This window comes from Nanorana parkeri, unplaced genomic scaffold, assembly GCF_000935625.1.
Source record: "Nanorana parkeri isolate BGI_ZX_2015 unplaced genomic scaffold, ASM93562v1 scaffold399, whole genome shotgun sequence".
Classification (NCBI taxonomy): domain Eukaryota; kingdom Metazoa; phylum Chordata; class Amphibia; order Anura; family Dicroglossidae; genus Nanorana; species Nanorana parkeri.
In genome coordinates, this window is record NW_017306667.1 from 290634 (window position 1) to 311225 (window position 20592).

The following is a 20592-nucleotide window of genomic DNA, read 5'->3' on the forward strand; positions in this document are numbered from 1 at the left end:
GACATAGTAAGAAAGAATCAAATTCGAGTTTCAAGTCTCTGTTACTACAGTGGGTTTTAAATCTGTTTTGCAGGCATTAACCTGGCCAACACATGAGCTTCTTGATGATTATGGAAGACTTCCTCGCATTAAAAGCTCTTTTCGGTTGTGGGCAGATCCTCAGGAGCGTGGAAGACATACATGCTTTAAATTACAAGCAGCTCTTATAGCCATTATTTTCTTCTCTCAAATAGCTGACGTAAGAAGCAAGTTTTCATGTCTACTGGTTATCACAGGATACCTTGTCAGAAGCCTTGAATCAAAACCTTAGGACGTGTCGAGATAAAAAAAAAAAGTTTAGATGTTGTTGGATCACCACTGTTTAAAATCTAAAGCGATGACAATAAGAGCAAATGAGTACATGGATACTGCAAGCTCTCAGTTCTAGCCAGCAGGGGGCCAAGGAGCAATGTTGTGTTTTTTATTGTATGGTTCACTGAACTCCAAGGGGGTTACATCTACCAGTGTACACTGTTGGTCAGAGTTGGCAGTGAGAAATAAGATGTTACTGTGTGTACCATTTCCTTGCATCCAGCTCCAACTCTTTCATGCCAGTGTCTATTATTGTATACTGAATTACACATCCCCTGTGGGATTCAGTGATCCTTGCCAGCACAGCTAGAAAAATGTTTCCTTTTGCCCAGCAGTAATCGCAACGTGGCTGTTAACCCTGGTCCAAAGATGTATTGTAATACTCGAAACTAAACGCATTGTCCTATACAGCTATTGCTAACACATGTTGTCCTAATACAACTATTGCTAACACCCACAAATCTTTACAAGCTGTCAGTTTTCCTAGCTGTCTGCTCAATGATACTGCAGTCAGCTTGTTTATGTATCTGCTATATAGACTGTTATTATTCAGCTGCTCTGATCCCTAAGAACTATACACTGTCATGTAATGGTAGATAATCAGCAAAGTGTGGTTAAAGCCCAACTCCAGACACTATCCAGTTCATACTTTTTTAGTCCCTAATAGCAATTTACTTCCTAGCATTTATGTAAGGTCTTCTTGCTGAAAACAAGTTAAAAAAACCCTCCTCAGTCTCCCCAGATAGTACCGGTCCTGATTTATTCCGGCCAATGCCGATATCCACAAGACAACCTTAACAGACAACAGAGCTGATATCATGTCTTCACTCATCTCTGTAATTTACAACTCATAAAGCATGGCCCAGCCAACTCCAGCATCATCACAGGCTGTGCTTTATGAATGGCAAAACAGAGGTGGCAGAGACGTGACATCGGCGCTTGTTATTGCAGCCTTGCTGATGTCAGCCATTGGCTGTGGAACTATGATGGGAGCTGTACTATCCTGAAAAACGGAGGGAAGGATTTTAACAAGTTTGCAGGGACCAAACGTTACATAAATTCAATTAAAAGACTATTGGGGTCTTCAGTTATACGAAGATTTTGGTGCAGTGTTGGGATTTAAAGGGAATGTGTAGGTTTTTTTTTTTTTGTACAATTACAAATTACATAATTTCTTTAATAGGATCCAGACCAATTTGTGTAAATATTGCATAGTAATATTTTGCATGTCCTTTTTTGTATATATGTGTATGTGTACCCAGTAGCTTAAGCTGAAAATGTATACATGCAAGTGGAGTGCTCACCACAGTAACTCGTTCTTTAATAGATAACTTGACCTGAATTTTCAGGCAATCCATAGTGCATTGTCAAATCTATCCATTTATTTTTACAGGTTTACACGCACTCAAGTGTTTTCAATCTTGCTGTTTTGGTGATAGTACAGTGAAAACCATATTCTTATAGTTTGTGTTCTTTTAGAGAAGAGTGGAGAAAACATAATGCACTATACAGTGCCACATACACACACAACGCAAGAGCAAAATTTTCTATTGCGTATATGCACGTATGTGTGCACTGTATGCAATCCCAGAATGCATCATTCTTAATAGAAATTTACTAATGTACTGTATCTGCATGTACGCGTGTAAAATACGCAGAAATATGGAGCCCGGACCCATCTTGGGTCCAATTTTTTTCTTGCGCAGCGCAAATATACGGCTCCATACGCAGCTGTGTATGGAGCCATTTATTTGCATATGTGAAAATACGCTGCGCACATCTATACACAGCGTATATTGTACGGCAGTGTGAATGAGGCTTAAGACGCTTTGATTCCTGCAGAGCTGCTATAAATAATTCTCTTATGTAATGCTTAAAAAGTTAAGAGCTGCCTTCAAAAGAAAATGCTTAAAGTGCATTTCCACTTTTGCATTCAAATTTTAGAAACCCCCATTATGTGTTCTTATTTATACAGCATACCTAAAAATAATTTGTAAAACATATATTACCTTTTTAGATACGTCTGTGGAACAGACATTTGAACATACTGCAAGCTTCACTACAATTTCAAAGTTACAGGCAATACTAGCTCTACCCTTAGAAAGACTAGGGGGCATTCTGAGCTTCCCCTCATTAACATACAACGCTTCTTGATCTTTAACCATTTGTTAGGGCAGACACCTATCCAAATCTAGTTTATAACTGATGAGATCTGCCAGCGCAGTACAGTTGGGGTAATTTATGGTAAACATTAACCTACCCGGTCTCCTTCCATTCCTTTTCTTTCAGAAATAAAAGCAAGTAATATGTTGGCAGAATTTTTTTCGGTTATGCTATGTGAACATGTATCAAATATAAAATAGGTGTTTTACCAATAAAGCTGCCAAATGGCAATACAGTGTTACCTTTCTGACAGGCAGTGCTTTTGAGCTTGGCTGTCTTCATAAGCTCTGGCAGATGAGAAAGCTTCTGCTTCAGACATGATTACTAGTTTCCTGCTGTTTGCTTTCATTCCATTTGCTGTCTCCCACATCCCTACAGGACACAGTAGTGACATGGGTGCTGATGCATAGAATCACAAAGCCTTGTGGGGGGACCAGGGGATTGACATACCAATAAGCGAGTTAGTAGCAGAACATTCTTTTTAAGACAGCATTTTTTTTTTTTTTTGTCCGTCCCAGATGGTGACCAAGCAGTGGTAAAAGCTCAGCTCCAGACAAAACCTAGTAACTGGTACATGAAGTGTGGGAAAATTTTCTTGACATAAACGCCTGTGAAAAAAAAAGCTCAGATGTTTCTTTATGCTATCCCTGGAAACAATTAGTTGCATTTCTGTAGACTACATTAAGCATACATTTTAGCCAACAGACTTTAGTATATTTGGATTTTATTGTATACAAATGTGGTTCTTGAAAAATGTATTTTAGTTCAGAAGTAGAAGAGGAGAGTGCTCTGTGTTTGATACAGCGGAAGAGGGAAGGGCTGAATCATTTGAGGCTTCCAACAACAATGGAAAGAATAGAAAGGTATGTACGTCTGTGTCTTAATATTTGAATGCACACTTTCAAATGTATATATTCAAGCCGTGATTTTCCTACTCTATTTTTTACATTAATTTTAAAATATCAAGTTAATCACAAAAAGCCACACTAGGCTTCTGATTTTTTAGCTTCTCAAATTTTTCAATAAAATATGTAAACAAGAACTGGAGTTTTAAGAACATTTAAAACACTGAGGATTATTCAGAGAATGAAATTAGTACAAATAGGGACCGTTCACACCTATAGCAGTGACCTGCGTTGTACCACACCGGATCAATGCAAGAACACCCAGAAAACAATTGTTTTCTATGTGTCCCATTCACATCATAATGCAGTGAGTGGTGGACTGTGATAAAATACATGCTGCATTTTATCCAAGCTCACTGTATGGCACCACAGGTCGATGCACGATGGGAACCTGAATGTAATGCTCATTGTACACTTCACATAAAGTTTAAAAAAGAAAGAAAATGTAAAGTACTGCTCTGGCAGTGTGCAATACAACACACACTACCGGAGCTGTTACAACGCACTAGCCAGTTTGCTGAAATGCAGCATTTTAGCAGACAGGCTAGTGTAAATGGGCCCTGAAGCATTCCATGCATTTTACATTTTAAAACCGTTAATGCCATCGCTGAATTTTAAAGGAGAACTATGACATGAGTGATTTCCTCTCACCTCATAGTTCTAAGCCGACATGTGACAATGAGACTGTCACAGGTCGGCTCAGTAGATCGGGAGGTGAGGGAAAACATACCGGGTTCCCTCACCTCTCGATCCTGTCACGGCTCTCTGCCGTGACAGGGGGAGGGGCTGGATTCCCCTCTCCCCACTCCGATCTGCCAGCGCTGACTGGCGGAACGGACGGGGGAGGGGGCGGGTACAGCTGGCTCTGCCTCTAGATAGGCAGAGCCAGCTGTCACTCACGCAGCTGGGCGGATCCCGTCATCTAAGTCGGGATCCGCTCCAGGTGCGGCGTCTCAGTATACCGCGAGCTGTAGCTCGCGGTATACTGAGCTTAGGGTAACGGGAGGACGCTAGTTTGTGTCCTCCCGTTACCCCAAGGAGAACTATGGGGAAAAACACTGACCCCATAGTTCTCCTTTAAATTGCCTCGGAGCACCTCTATTACACGCAAGTGGTAGGCTAGTTTGAAGGGTGACGTTCCATTGCTTCTTGGTCGTGTCAAGTTTCCCAACTTGATATCATTATCCTTAATCTGCTGCTTAGTGAGTCACAGATTTAGAACATTGGTTGGAAATCTTAATCCATGTCACTGACTCTGTATTTTAATGGGTGAGAATTATGGCCCCTGAGTTATTGCACATATAATTTAATTGTAAAATAAAACGGCAATGGCAGTTCCCATTTTTCAAGACTGATGGTTTTGGACATCTGTGTCCCATTGGGGAGATTTCCCTTCACCTCTTGTCACATAGCCACAACGGGAAGTGAGAAAGAGAGCCCTGGTGGTCAGCAGGGTCACTGGAACTATTGTCCCCATTGGAGGATTTCCCCTCTTCCTGTTCTGATATCCCAAAATTTGGGATTTTCTTTCACTTTTAGGCCACCATGTCAAATACTGTTTGTGAATCTCCCAAATGGGGACACAGACAGCAATTAAAACGATAGAGGTGTGTTATTCCTCTCCACTCTATTCAAAACTAAAAATTAAAAGTTTAAAAGTTTGGGCTTTAGTTCCACTGTAAGTCTGCAAGTGGTTTTCACTTGTGTTCTGCTTTGACTCCGTAAATCAGCAGCTTCTTAACGAAGAAACACTATATGGAGTCTGTGAAAAGGGGCTTTGCCTTATGAGGCAGATACCAGTGTAACTATAAAATATTGTGATGCATTGTGGCTCCTTTTGTGCTTTATAGGCACTCTTCTAAAAACCACACCCTGCTTTTTGTAAATAAGCCCCACAGTAATTACTATTTATATTAGTTACAATTGGGGGGAAAAAATGATATATTGATGCAAACCTTTTTGCATATATTAACTGCTACACTGTATGTGGATGGCAAATTTGTAAATATACTGTATTCTTTGATTATTTACACGCACACAGATACCGAGTATTTGGACGAGTACTTGTACTCACCCAAATGCTTCCAATACAGGAACTTCCAGTATCAGGAAGTCAGGCGGTGAGTCATTAAACGCCACCCAGCTTCCTGATTGGCCAGGATGCCGGCTCCATGTTCCCTCGTCACCATGGAGCTGGCTTCCCTGCCAATCACGAAGTCAGGGTGTGGGTAATAACTCACCCCCGCCTTCCTGATAGGTCAGACGGACGGCGAGTCATTACCTGCCCCCCCGGCTTCTTGATTGGCCAGAAAGCCCGCTCCATGCTCCCTTGTCGCTTGGTGGCGAAGGAGCATGGAGCCGGTTTCCCGGCTAATCAGAAGGCTTTTCCCCCGTAGTTCTCCTTAGGGTAACGGGAGGACACAAACTAGCGTCCTCCCGTCACCCTAAGCTCAGTATACCGGAAGCTACTGCTCACGGTATACTGAGACGCTGAAGCGGATCCTGGCAATTATGTCTGGATCCGCCCAGCTGCGTGAGAGGCAGAGCCAGCTGTCAATCTAGAGGGAATCCAGCCCCTCCCCTGTCACGGCAGAGAGCTGTGACAGGATCGGGAGGTGAGCGAACACCGGTATGTGTTCGCTCACTTCCCGATCTACTGAGCCGACCTGTGACAGTCTCATTGTCACAGGTCGGCTAGAACTATGAGGTGAGTGAAAAGAACTCACCTCATAGTTCTCCTTTTTAATGGTACTTTTGGTGTCAGCGAGTATCGGAAAAAAATAATCTATGAAATAATACATTTTATGGGCTGCCGTTACTGTTTGATACTTTGAACACATTAATTTATGTATTTGTATGAGCACACACATCTTTTGCACTGCTTCGCTGCAACCACACAGTGGATATTAACCAGATGAGAAAAGCGATGCATCTTAAGAGGTGCATGGTATGTAGAGAGAGGTCCTCTTATATCATCTCTCAAAGCTCCCTGTGTATCTTTTCTGCATTGGTGCAGACAGCTAGCAGTACTGATTCAGAGAAGGGAATTAAAACAAACCAGATTTTTTGGGGCATAGCTCTGAATGGGCACAATATGAGTGTGCTATGGCAGAATTTCATGTTGGACGTGTTGCTGACTAAAAAAAGTATTTTGGTTCCACTTTTTAAGTATATCTTAACCCAAAAATAAAAATGTAATACATTGTAGCCTACTAGTCCTTAGCTGTAGTGACCTCCTATAGCTTTAATTCTTCAAGATAAGAACACCTTTTTTTTTTTTTTTTAGTCACTTTCTGTGAGCTAAACTGAAAGCAAAACCATATCTTTTTTTTTTTGTGTGTGAAAAAACTTCTTATCCCTCCCCCATGAACAGAGGGTGACATGTTACAGGAACCAAGTTTATTCATGGGATTGTAAGGACAAAATTAAGGAAAGAATTTACAGGTACCTCATCTAAAGAGATTGGTACGCTGCAATATATTAAATTTATGGTTTTGGGCAATGTAAATACAACAATTTTACTACACAAGTTAAGGTCTGATTTTGCTAAAAGTTTTTTAATTATTAGAAAGCTTCTAAAAAAACTTATGCATGAAAAATGTGATATATTTTTCTTGATGGCCAAAGCAGCCAATCCACCTTTTAACTGTTGTCATTACAGTCCATGGCTTAAAAATTAAGGATTCTGATTGGTTGCTATGAACAGCAATAAATGTTGTTCTTGGCACACTTTTTTTTTTTAAATATACGTAAGCCCCAATGTACATTATTTGTATTTTGAATTAACTTGTATTTTTAAACTATTTTGTTCATAGCAATTCCTCTCTTTCTGTTGAAACACTTATCCACTCACCATCTTTTTTGGATGACTATATATCTGCCATAAGACCTTTATCTGTCAGGAACAAAGGTAACTATTTTGGGAAAATTTTTTGTTGTAGCTGAGGATTTTGTAATGAATGTTAAGATTAAAAACTTGTTTCATTGTTGAATTGGGGATCAAGCATGTGGGACTGTAGAATAAGTGCTAAATTGTGTGCTGTGCTAGCAAAGTATTAAGGTCAATTAGGATGCATTACTTAGCATGATGGTTGCAAAAAATGCAAATCTTTCATATCTCGCCTAGGAATTATATAAAACAGTGGACATGGAAAAGAATAATGTGCACACCCAGAGTCTCTATTTAAGAAGGCTTTCCCTTACGTGTAATATATCATATAATGTAAAAAACATCACTAACTTGAGGGCCTATGTTTAAGTCCCTATTTGTAGGCTGTCGGAATACCCGAACAGAGGTGGCAGGCAGCTCACTCTCTTCGTGTGAAGATTTTCCAGTTGGCTCCTTCGATCAGCTGATCAAGGAATGCTGGCCGACAGTGGCACCTGCTGTGCGAATTCGCACAGTGCATGGCTACCCTCCGTAACCAAATGTAGCTTGACATCAGCCTCTTGCGGTCCACTGTACAACACATCTCAGAGTGGGAGAAGATAAAACCTTGTTTAAACTCAAGTGTTGTAATATAAAATGTGTTATTATTTGTAAAGTTGCCAGCACCTAAACCGTACCCTTGCAAAAGGACTGCCATTGCATTGTTAAAGGAAGTGTGGACATAGGAAATGGGTGTAATTTTCATTTAGAAAGGAAAATGTTCCTGCTTTGCCAATCTAGACCCGCAAGATCCAATGAATTCGTTTTTGTGAGTATACCAATCTAGAGCTGGGTTATAATTATTAAAGCTTTGCTGGGACAAACATGACATTGAACAAAAATTATCTGCTCTATTCTGTAAATACAGGAAATCCCTGTTATGGTTTTACCATCACTGTCAAAACAGACACCCTTTAATGTATTTTCTTTCTGGTCTATTGCGGGATCCAGGAATTCAGATAGTCCGGTTATGGTGCCTCATTCAGGAGGTTGGGAGGCTGGTAAACAGGAAAGTTGTAAGCCAGACCCTGTATACCGCTTTTTCTTCCCATCCTGTCACATTTTTTGTTTGTGTCTAAACAGGTTGAATGACTTTTCTTCTGATCTGATAAACAATCTTTTTTTTTTTTTGTGTGTAAAACCTTTGTTGCTTCGAGATTTTCTATTGGTGACTGGTGTCAAGATTCCTTGCAGTACTGCTTCTTAAGCTGGTTTCTAAATGGCAGCAATCCTAATTGCTCTTTCCTCAGAACCTCAGCATTAGCTCTGGAGGCTGTACCCAGACCCCACGGGACTGGATGTATGGCGCTAGTCTGGAATGTGACTGCAGCTCTACACTGTGGTGCCTGCCTGTCTGTTAGCAGCAAAATGCTTTCTAGGTCCAAAGCAGTGGCACATCTCCAGGTGTGATGCTGTCTCTGAAGAATTGGTGAGTAAGGCTGATTTCGGCTGAAGTCAGGAGCTACCTCAGGGCCTGTTCACACGACGCGCGTTTTCTGTGCTGACCTGATCTGTACGCTCCTGCACTAAAAATGCATCTCAATGTATTCCTATGTGTTTTATGGGCTACAGTTCTCACGTACACAGTCCGTTCAGGTTACGACCAATACTGCATTTCACATTTTGTACGGTCCGGAAACGTCAAACGCGTCAAAAACTCACTGCCCTGCAGCAAACATACTGACAGCCCCACTCCAGCAAAAAAAAAATATTTTTTTTTTTTAAACTGGAACGCATACAAAACGCGGCAAAACACATAGCACCGCATCTGCTGATCCGGACCTGAAACTAATGTGAACAGGCCCTCAATGTTTGCACCAGTGGCTGCCTTTTTCATATTTTCCACCACCACCACTGATCTGGCGCCCTCCCCGGCCAAGTCTGGGGAGGAACACACTGATACTAAATCCAAGGAGCATCTTGGGCTTTGAGGGTCATCCTCTCTCTGACCCTGCTCTTGACACTGTAAATCGCTATACCAGAAGTGGGTAGAATATGCTTCTGCCTCAATGCAGGAGGGGTCAGAGGAGATTCATCCTTCATGTACTTCGGCAGGAGGTAGCACTTTAGCGGTTTAGGAGGCTTCACCTGTGTGTTAGGCAGGATGAATCAGTTGTGGCTTTTGATATGTAAAGTGGGAACCATCAGAGAGATGTTGGAGTGGTAAGCACCAGTTTGGACACAGCTTTTGTGTGAATGTGGCTCTTTGTATTTCCTATGCTTGGCTGATTGCCTGCATAAGCGCTCCATCTGCATTTCTATCCCTTATTTTCATGGCTAAGCTTGCTATGCCTTAGAGATCACACTATATTACAGTGGACTAATGACTTTGTATACTACTGAGTGGTAAATTTACTGTATATTTTATGCGAGTGAACTCACCCCAGCGACTCTGGTTCATCAGGCTTATAAATGTTTCCACTTTCCAGACACGGCTACAATGTTGTGCTCTCAAGGTGCAAGCATGGCATATACGGATACTGATGTGTATGGGAGGGAATAGGTTTAGCTGGATGACAGTGTTGTGATAGATTTTAACTCTCCATTGGGAAGTTTCTTTTTGAGGGATTTATAGTCACTTGTTTATTTGTATCTATATTAGTGTTTAGTGTTAATAAAGGATATTGTTTTCGGTTGATCCATTAGCTCTTTCTGTTTTTACTTTCATTTATAACAGTAGTTTTAAGTGGCTAATCTGATATCCTTATAATCTATTTCCATTTTGAAGAATTCCACTCTACATATTGGAGCTATTTTTATCTTTTATACTATCAACCCAGGCCTCCCTGTAGTTCTATATCCTTAAATAATGTTGAACCCCTTGTGGGGCTTCTCAGTATTTCCCTGATCCAGAGGGAACCCCTTACTTTCAAGGTTGGCCATGACCAGTTCTTACTGATCCCTTCCCAAGCAAATGACAGACCACTGTCCATTGGAAGCACATGTTATTTCTTCAGACACCGGGCTCTATGTCCACCCTAGTCTCCTTTTCTGGTCATACCTATTGTGGAGCGCTTAGGCGACTCTCCTCAAAGAGGGTCAGCTTTCTGACCCTTACAGTCAGAACTCTTTTGACGTGCCTAATACCTGCTGGCTTTGACAGGATGGACTTCACAGGCCTTTAGTGTCAATATCTATTGGATACCAATGGACAAATAATTTCAGCTCAAGACCTTTGATAGACGTTTACACCCTTTGGGATGTAAACGTAGACCCTTAACTGTCAGGGACATTCCCCCCTTGTAGGCTTTTGAGGGAATACTCAACAGTTTTCCCCTGTTGACTCGCCATTTCCTTCAGTTGGTCACTGTTTCTTCAAGGGTTCTCACTGTGAATCAGTTCTTTGACCAGATGGACATCACTTAGGTTTTGTAAGACTTTTACCTCTGGGAAGGTTTGGGAGTTTTGTCTGACAGGACTAGTGGCCTATTGCTATGCTGGATGACTGCAAGAGTGATGCTCTCATCCATACTACCTTCCTTGGAGACAATGCTTTGCACCTCATCTTATGGACAGCAGGCAGAAGTGATCTCTGGAGGGCCTTTTGTTCCCCTAGATTGTCTGCAGTCAGCACTTGCTAGGATCCTAGCAAGTGCTGACTGGAGGAACGCCTGTTGGGAATAGAGTACTATCACAGGCCTTCGGAAGAGCTGATTACCTGGAGTTAGGTTCTCCTTTTGTGGCAGATCTGCAGCTCTTGATGATTTTCCTGATCCTTTCCTCTGTTTTGTTCGTAATCAGGTGAATATTTTTAGCTCTTTTGCTAAGGTTCATGCCTTTCGCGCAAATAATGTCAATGCCTCACTGCATTGGGGCCGATAACTCTTAGAACCATGTTCATGAACAAGGTTACGTAGCTCCTTCAGAATTCCTCTGTCAGTTCTTAGAGACACCTCGGAGGTCTTTTTGCAATCATTTTGGTTATTGCACTGAGGCTTTTCACTTTCCCTGGATGGATATCTTGTTGTAAGGTTGGTTGTCTGGCCAGGCCACCTCAGTCTTAACCTGGAATCTTCTTTTCCTGCATCCAAAGGTTGGAAATGTCTTGGGCCTTTCGCCTGTAGACCGGCTGGTCTTCTTGACTTGTTTTGTCCAAGGTTCTCTTCATGGACCTGTTCTGGGATTTTGTCTGTTTCCTTGTGTTGACCATTTAACATTGTTGGTCTAGTTTTCATCAAGTAGTTAGGATGTTCAACCTGTTTTGGTGGTGGTTTTTTCTTTTTTTTTGGCTTCGCAACATCTTTTTGGTGCAGGCTCAGTGTTCCTTCTGGTACAATCATTCTCTTTGGTGGTAATCTCTTCTGTCCTGGTCTTGAGCATCAGTTTGATCCACTTTGACATTCCATTGGCAGATTCCACTGTCTCGCAGGGGATGTTGCCTCGTCTGGTTCGGATATGGCCATTGCTTCTCCTGGTAGTCCTGACTTGCAGGTTCCAATTTTTTTTTTTTTATTGGATCGGTCAGTGGTTGTTGTCCACCCCTCAGTTGGACAGCTTGTGAAAGTGGCGACTGTATCAATAGATAAAGAAAATTAGATTTTTGTACTTGGTGTGAAATCTTGTCCTTGCAGTCTAGGGGTACAGGTCCAATCACTCTGTTTTTGCTGCCCTGTGTGTTGCTTTCTCTCAAAATTGAGGCAGAGAAGGTGTTATCTGTTTTCTGTTTGCCAGTGTCACAGCCTCCGGGAGGTGGCAGTATAACCTGTTTCTGAACTTATTGTCAATGGCATCCGTTTGACACACTTGAGATCATTTAGAGTTGAACAAGTGCAGTTGACCTCCCTCTGACTTGTATTTAACCAGCTTCAAGCAGGTTTTGCATTTCCATAGCGTTATATGGAAATGCAAAACGCTCTTGAAGAGAATAAATTACCTTCCACTCGGCAGTGTTAATTTCATCAACTTATGTTTGTCATAGTTTGTCAACACTTTCAGTGACTAAAACTAAACAAAAACTAAGTTATGACTAAAACCTATAATGAAACTATAATTTCACATTTTAGTCGACAAATTAAACTGGACTAAAATGTTAGGGAGAGACTATTTGGGAAGAGATCCAATCGGAACTAATCTCATTGGAGTTCTGGTTCCATCCTGAATGGATGGCTAACAGGTAATTTGTGCAACGGCATTACAGCCAATATAGTTTTTCATTTTAATATTTTAGAATTGCACTTCTACTTGAAATAATAAAGAATGTAATTTGCAAGTTATCAATTGATATCTAATTAGTCCTTTGTTGAAAACACAATATTGTTTCTTTATAAGACTTGGTTTATTATAATTTTAAGATGGATATGTTTTATATTACAACAGCTAAATCTGTGTCTGTATTGCCTGTTCAAACTTTAATACCATAATAACAATGGGTTAACAAATGTTTACACCAGGAGTATATAATGAGATTGGAAATTCTAGCGAAATTCTTAAGTTACTCTTTAAATCTACAGTAGATTTAGTCTACTTACATCTAATGGGTTTAGTCAACTAAAATCTTATGATATTTAGGTGACTAAAACTATACTAAGACTAAAACAGTTAAATACTTGCCTAAAACTAAATTGAAATTTGCTGCCAAAATTAGCACTGCCACCCCAGCCGCTTACCTTGCATTGAGCATATGTACTTTACAGTTTTCAAAATTGATTTCCCTATTTTGGACACTCTCCCACTGGGTATTTCACTTTGACTAGGATAAGGAATGCTTTTTACTATATTTTACACTTTAATAAGTGCAATATACAGTAAACTCCCCATTATCTGGCACTCAAGCATCCGGTTGGAAAAAAAAAATCTTGGAAATTGTTTTTTTTTTGCTGGTTGCTTGATAGACATGTGCACACTAAGAAATTCTCTAGTTTACATCTTGCTGCTGGCAGCTTGATTATGCAGTCGGCAGCTGACTGTAAAGTCGGCAGCAATAGCCAGCCTGCTATTGGTTATTTCAAATTGCAATAGCAGGCTGGCTATTGCACCCGCTCCCTGAGCAGAGAGCCGGTCCTGAGGGAATTTTCTCTCAGGTCCGCTCCTCTGCTCACTGGGCAGGCTGGCTTTTGCACCAACCTACTGAGCAGAGGCGCAGACCTGAGAGAGAACTTTCACTCTCAGTTCCCCTCCTATGCCCAGTGGGTGGGAGCAATGGCAGGCTGGTTATTGCACCCGTCCACTGAGCAGAGGAGCGGACCTGAGGCAGAACTTTCACTCTGTTCCCCTCCTCTGCCCAGTGGGTGGGTGCAATAGCCAGCCTGCTATTGCAATTTGAAATGGCCTAAAGTAGTCTGGCTATTGCTCCCCCTGCTGCCCTACATTTACATTTTTAACTGCCGGCTGCGGAATCTTGCAGATGAATGGGGGAGTTGGCTCAGCAGGGAGGGTTGCTTGAGAGTTAATAATTCGCACAACCAGAACCTACAGTAATCCAGCATCTACCAGTCATCCCTGTGGGTGCCGGATAACTGGAAATTTATGTATAGTGTTTGAATTAATGTGTTGATTTAAAATAGGAAATACGTATAGCATTATAGACTTTAACAGAAGCTGTCCTTTTCCTCCCCCCCCCCCCTTTTTTTAAAAACAGGTTTTTCAAAAAGAACATGTGTTCACACTTGTGCTCAAGAAGGAACAGAGAAAAAACAAGCTGCTTCTGGTAGTAAAGGAACAAGAAAGAAAAGTGTGCAGTCCAGTACTAGAAGACGTTCAACGCGAAACAGCAAGTCTGAAGTCAGCCAACTTCAAAGCTCACCAAAATCCAGCAATTCTGATAATGATGCACCTGGTTGTAATAGCTCTTCCACAAAAACTCTGTCAACTGAACATCCAAGTAAACCACCTACAAAACGAAGAAAGAGAGCACCTAAAAAAGCTCCTCAAACAAGAAAACGCCTTAGGTCAGCAACACAAACTCCACAAGAAGCTGATGAAAGTAAAGGTGATTCCAATAGTGAATCAGAACAAGATGAAAAAAAACTGAAGATACCAGATGATTTGTCTGCCTCAACACAGTTTGAAGTAATTACGCCTCCTGCAAGCACCACTGAAAAGGTATACCAACCAGAAGATCATTCCTCTGTGTTGTCCCTTATGGACCAGTCCACAGAAGAACACTCACCTGCTTCATCACCTATGCAAAATATGGAAAGCTTTGTTAAAGAGACATCTGCATCTCCAGAATTGCAGAATGAATATCTATTTGACAAAGAGAATTCACCTCCTTCACCAATATTTACAAATGGTCAGACTACAGCAGAAAAAAGTCAGCCAGAGTCTATGTTTGGAAGTGAACTTGGCTCTGATGTGGTAGAAACTACAAAGCACTTAATCACTGAAGAGGGACATTCTTTGCAGGCAGAGAATCTGCAAGTCTCTGAAGGAGAATGTCAGGGTTCTCCACTCTCTGTGAAGTGCACTGATGATGTCTACTCCAACAAGGAATCTGCATCGTCTGACTCTGAAAATGAAATGGAGGTGCTTGAAAAACACTCTATTTCCTCAGTACTATCTGAAGCGGTTCCCCATCGTATGGAACAAGACTACTCAGACATTGGTCAGGCTGGTGTGCAGTCATCTGAAAGCTTGAATGAGAGCCAGTCAAGTGGTTCCTCTGAGTCAAAAGCTGAACATTTGTCCGATTTAGAAGATCGGACAGAATTCTCTGAAGCTGGGGAATACACAAGTTTGCCTGCTGTAGATACACAAAAGCAATCTCACTTGGAACATTCCTCTAGTTCCTGTGATTCTTTTAAAGAGAACCCACCTGAAATTCCAGACCTTCCTAAAGTGCTAACTGTCGAATTACCTGTGCAAGATAGTTCTTTTAAAAGCGATGAAGAATTGGGTGATAAACAAGTTAATGGAGTGGAAAATGTCTCTCAGGAACCCAAGCTGACAGACTCTAAAACAAGTGTACCTGGTGAATCCACACACATGATCACTACTGACAATTCTGTAAATAGAACACACCTGTCTGAACAGTCTACAGCTGAGGAGTTGTGTGATGTCGGTGAGGCACAAGATGGACTATGCAATGATGACCTACAACCTTTAGTTGATAAAACCGAAAACATCCCTGAGGTTTCTAGTGTTGTGGCCAGTGGCAAAATGTCTGATAATACTAATATTGGAAAGGAATCCGATTTTAACAATGAAGAAAAGGTGACTTATAGTGAGGACAATATTGAATCTGTAGCTATGGAATGCGACTCTGTCTGTAGTGATCGTGAACCTGAACAACCCACAAAATTGACTGAAACAGTTGTAGCTGAACCTGGTTCTTTGGTTTCAACAAAAACAGAAGAACTTGAATCCACGGAGAAACAGTCCGTGCCACTTGAAGAGAGACAAAAAAAAGAATTACGTCCACGAAAATCTAGGTTCCATTCTCCATCAACAACATGGTCCCCTACTAAAAATGAAGTTAAAGAGAGGCAAAAATCACGTTCTCGATCACGTTCTAAAAATAGAGACTCTCCTTTGAAACGCAAGTCTAGATCACGTAGTAGGGATAGGGATCATAGTGAGCAGTGGAAAGGCAGAAGCAGAGACAGACGCCATAGGAGGCAGTCTAGGTCTAAAAGTCGGTCTCGCTCAAGGTCGGGATCACGCACTAGAGATCGGAATAGAAGTAATACAGCTGAGAGGAGCGAAAAGGACTCCCCTTGGAGAGAAAGGCGATCAAACGACAATTGGAAAAGTCCTAGGGGAACTGACAGATACAGAAGAAATGAGAATGAAAAAACAAACGAACCTTTTAGAAGTGATAAATATGACTCAAGGGATTCATCTGAACAATATCCAGATAATAAAAATGATCACCCGGATTGGGTGTCAGAAAAGATTCAATCTTTTGACAGCAGAGGCAGGGGAGATGGCTGGATTAGAGGAGATAGCAGAGGCAGAGGGTGGGGAGACAACAGGGGCAGAGGTAGGGGAGAAAATAGGGGAAGAGGAGATCACAGAGGAAGAGGTGATTTCAGAGGAAGGGGAGACCATCGAGGTAGGGGGGATGGTAGAGGGAGAGGAGGAAACAGAGGAAGAGGTTCTCCCAGGGGATCTCATTGGGAAGATAACCAGTGTGATTCATGGAACAGAAATGTGAACATGGAGTGGAATTCACCCAGAGGTCGTGGTGGACGTGGCAGAGGCAGTTTCGGAGGTGGATTTAATTATGGAGACCAAAATGAGAATTCTTGGAACGATAGACAGCCCTTCTCAGGAAATTCTAATACTTTAGGGCCAGAGCCTACTTGGGTGCAAGAACACAAAAATTATAAAGCGAAATTTGAGGAAACATTTGAGTCACCTGTTGATCGATCTGGGTGGACTTCTGCATCAAGTTGGGCTGTTAGAAAGACCCTGCCTGCTGATGTACAAAACTATTACTCAAAAAGAGGAAGAACCTCCACTGGATCCCAGCAAGGATGGACTAAACCAGAAGTATCTCAGGACCAAGGTTTGTGTTAGATATGCCTCCTCCCCCCTCCCCCCAGAAAAGTTAAAACAAATTTACTGCACTTTAGGAATGTTTATACTTGAATTTCCACAGCTTGGCATCGGGTTCACTCTAAAGGGTAATTTAAAATGTACTTATAACCATATAATCCATAATCATCCAGTGTGGCTGCATTGCCAAGTAAATTTTTCGATTTTTGAGCCTGCAAGCAATATGTGCAGCTTGATTTATTGCAAATGGTTCTAGTCTTCTAGTCTGGTGAACTATTTGCCTTGGTATTGATGCAGACTGCAAATGCTATTCAAGATATAGGACTTGATTCACAAAGCTAAAACGCCATGATAAAGATCCTTGTTTTCAAGAAAGTGAGTTATTTTCAACTTGGTCCAAAGAGATTTGAAAATTAGTCACATGGCTAATAAGTTCCTTATCCTTGTGTTAAACTTCGTCAATTGAGTCTCTTGTATTTTGGTTTTGTGCAGCTATTTATTATGATTGGAACTTAAACAATAGAAAATCTGGTTTGTACGGTACAGATTTAGAGATTACCAGGGTAGTATGTAGGTATCTGGTGTTTGAACTCTGGCCAGAGCAGCAAGGATCCTCATATATTCCCTCCCTCCTATCTCAGAAATCCTTAGTTTTTTGCTAGTGCCATTTAGGTAATGGATGTCTTTCCTTGGCGATTTCTGCTTTCCTTTTTTTTTTTCTTCTTTTCAAATAGTATTGGTTATTCCAGTGAAGTTGGTTAAATCTTTCAAAGTGAGAGTTAAAGGCAAGATGTTATGGTTTCAATGTTTTTTACTGGATTTTTTGTCAGATGTATCAGTTATATAAACTAAAGCTTTTTATGTCTACTACTTACAGCTTTTCTTTTACAAATAAACAGTTTGACAAAAACAGTTAATGAATGAAAATAGATCATTAGAGTGCTATGGAGAGGACGCAGTGGTAATCTTGTTTTAGGATACCCCTGTCAAAAAAAAAAAATTGCATTCCATAAAGAAGTCGCTGCTGTGACTGTTGCTGCTGCCATCTTTTCTCAAGGTTCTTTAGCAGTCTGTCTTTCTCATTTGGCCATTGGGCAGCCAGTGATAATCCATTTGTGCATGTGTGATGGATTAACCTGACTTGAGTATACACCTATGTCGCACAAAAAGAAAAATGCTACTTAAAAGTTTTTTTTGTTTTTTGTTTTTTTAATTTGAGATGTCTGCCTTTTGTTAAGATCTTTAGATTGGTCTTAGTGCTGTAAGAAACACTATTATAGCCCTTCGCCTAGCCTTGTTTTAGACATACAAGTAACACCCAATAAACTGCTACAAACGTTGACAAGTTTTGTTGGTACCCTTCCATGGAAAAAGAACCCAGAATTTTCTCTAAAATAGCTTGAAAATGACCAAAGTAATTGGCGTCCATTATTGCTTGTTTCATATTTAAATCAGTCTTTAGTTTAGATTTTTGATTCAACAGAATATTAAAGAAACAAATGAAAATGGCAAGGACAAAAATGGGACCCTCAACAACTTGAAGTCCGTGGTGTTAAACCCCCTTCCTGTACAGGCCATTTTTCAGTATTCAGCGCTGCAGTACTTTGACATTTATTCCGTCATGCAACGCTATACTGAAATTAATTTTATACCATTTTTTAGGGACAGATAGAACTTTCTTTTGGTGGTATTTAATCACCACTGGGGGTTTTATTTTTTACTATATTAAGGAATAATAACCGAAATTTAAAAAAAACAGTTTCCCCTATATATTAAATTATAAAACATTTATTATTAACCAATTTGTTGGTAAAATAAAGAAGACGGGGTCACTTTTACTTTTATATGTACGTGGGGGTGGGGGACCTAAACATTTTTTATTTATTTTTTTCCCTTTTTCTATGTGACTTTTTTTTTAACACTTAGTTTTATTGCTATCACAGGGGGATAACAATACCCTTATATAATAGCAAAGGCACACTTACAGGTCCTCTTTATGGAGACATTAGGGGTCCCCAAGACCCCCTAATGTCACCTGGGGACCACCAAAGAAGCTGATGAAGCACAGATCTGCTTCATCAGCTTCTTTTCTCTGGCTATAGCAGCCAGATGACTGACAAGTGAATACGGAAGTGATGTATTACACATTACTTCCGCATTCACAGCACGGAGGAAGATGCTGATCCCCCTCCCATCTTACCTCCTGACGCCCTCCTGGGCCGGCCCCGGCTGCAGATGGGCTAGCGGATCCTGGGATTGAAGGTGAGGGTGCAGGAGGAGGCGGCACTCCAGGCGGCAGCACTCGACGGGGCGAGCAAAACACAACATACAACCGATCGGTGGCTATAGAGATAGGTTGTATGCAAAACAGCTGGTAGCGGCTTTAAAGAATGGGCGGGTTTTTTCTGCCCAGGCACACGCGAGCAGGAATAAAAGCCGTTTAATCATGGCAACCCGCCCTTGGGACTTTGCCGTCCCTCCGTCTGTTTTTTCACAACGGGCGGACGGAAAGCGGTTAGAAGAACTATGGGGTAAGTGGTTTTCCCCATCGTTCTCTTTAGGATCACGGGAGGACATATACTAACCTCCCATGACCCAAAGCTCAGTATATAGCTGGCTATTGCTCGCAATATACTGAGAGCGCCGCAGTCGGGACAGATCCCGACAATATTGTCTGGATCCACCCAGCTGCGTGAGTGACAGCTGGCTCTGCCTCTCTAGAGGCAGAGCCAGCTATGCCTGTCCTCCCCTGGGATCTGTGGATCAGCACTGTGCAATGCAATGTGGTGGTTGTCGTGAATAGGTCCTAAGGGTGCCAACAAATGTGTCCACATCTGTATAATTAATGGAGTAATCTGCTTGTAATTTGGGACTCCAATTACAAAAGATAGGTATTCCTGGGAAGCGATTACAAGAAAATGAGTATTTCTAGAAATTCAATTTATAAACTGAAAACTCCTGCCATGTATATACAGTAAAGTTATTTTGGAAAGGACATTTTTAATTGAATACAAATAAAAAGATAAATCTTGGATGTGTCTTATATGTCTAAAACACATTATCCCTTTTAATACATTTAGGGCTATTCAAATGCTATGCAAATATGAAAATCCTTCATGTGGAAGTGTGCATGTCTTTTTTTTTGTAAAAGGTAGACTTTGTCTTTAATAGAGAGGTCAGCAGTGGCAGCCTCCATATTCCTCTCACCACAAATGTAAGTTAAAAAGCATATGTATTTAAGGATAACTGTACATTTCTCTTTGAAATGACTGTGCAAGTAGATGAACATCTTTAACTCAAAAAATGTGCTGATGCATACAAAGTGGTTAATAAGTTTATTCTGGGAAAGCAGTACATTGCGTTCTGATATAAATGTATACATTAATCTAGGTAGTATTTGGGTTATAGTATTCCAGAGCCCTTTAACTAATAGCATTCTTATTTGCTATGTTTCATTTCCTAATTGTTTTCCAAAACAGATCAAACCATCAAAGACCAACCAAGTCAACAAACTGAAAGTGCTCAGATGCCAGTTAATATGGTGCAGACTCCAATGAATGTAGTACCGCCACCGATGAATGCACCTCCTCCGCAGCCAGTGAATATTTACCCATATTCAGTGGCCGTCCCTCCCCCCTTAGTGAGCATGCAGCACAATCCATACAACATTCATCCTCAACTCCCCATCCATCTCCACCCAGCTTTACCTATAGTGCAGGTATCCGCTCCATCTAGCGTGCCTCAGGGATTGCCTCCACCCCCGCCACCACCACCACCATCTCAACAAGTCGGCTATATTGCTCCACA

At 41.2% G+C, this 20592-nt stretch overlaps 1 protein-coding gene across 1 annotated transcript in view; it reads left to right on the top strand.

The window, feature by feature from the left end:
• SCAF11 (SR-related CTD associated factor 11) overlaps positions 1–20592 on the top strand; it is a 59909-nt gene that overhangs the window by 18679 nt on the left and 20638 nt on the right. The window contains exons 6-9 of the mRNA XM_018559485.1: positions 3279–3377; positions 7235–7329; positions 13925–16795; positions 20265–20591. Coding sequence (XP_018414987.1) covers positions 3279–3377; positions 7235–7329; positions 13925–16795; positions 20265–20591 — 3392 coding nt within the window. The remainder of the gene's footprint in view (positions 1–3278; positions 3378–7234; positions 7330–13924; positions 16796–20264; position 20592) is intronic.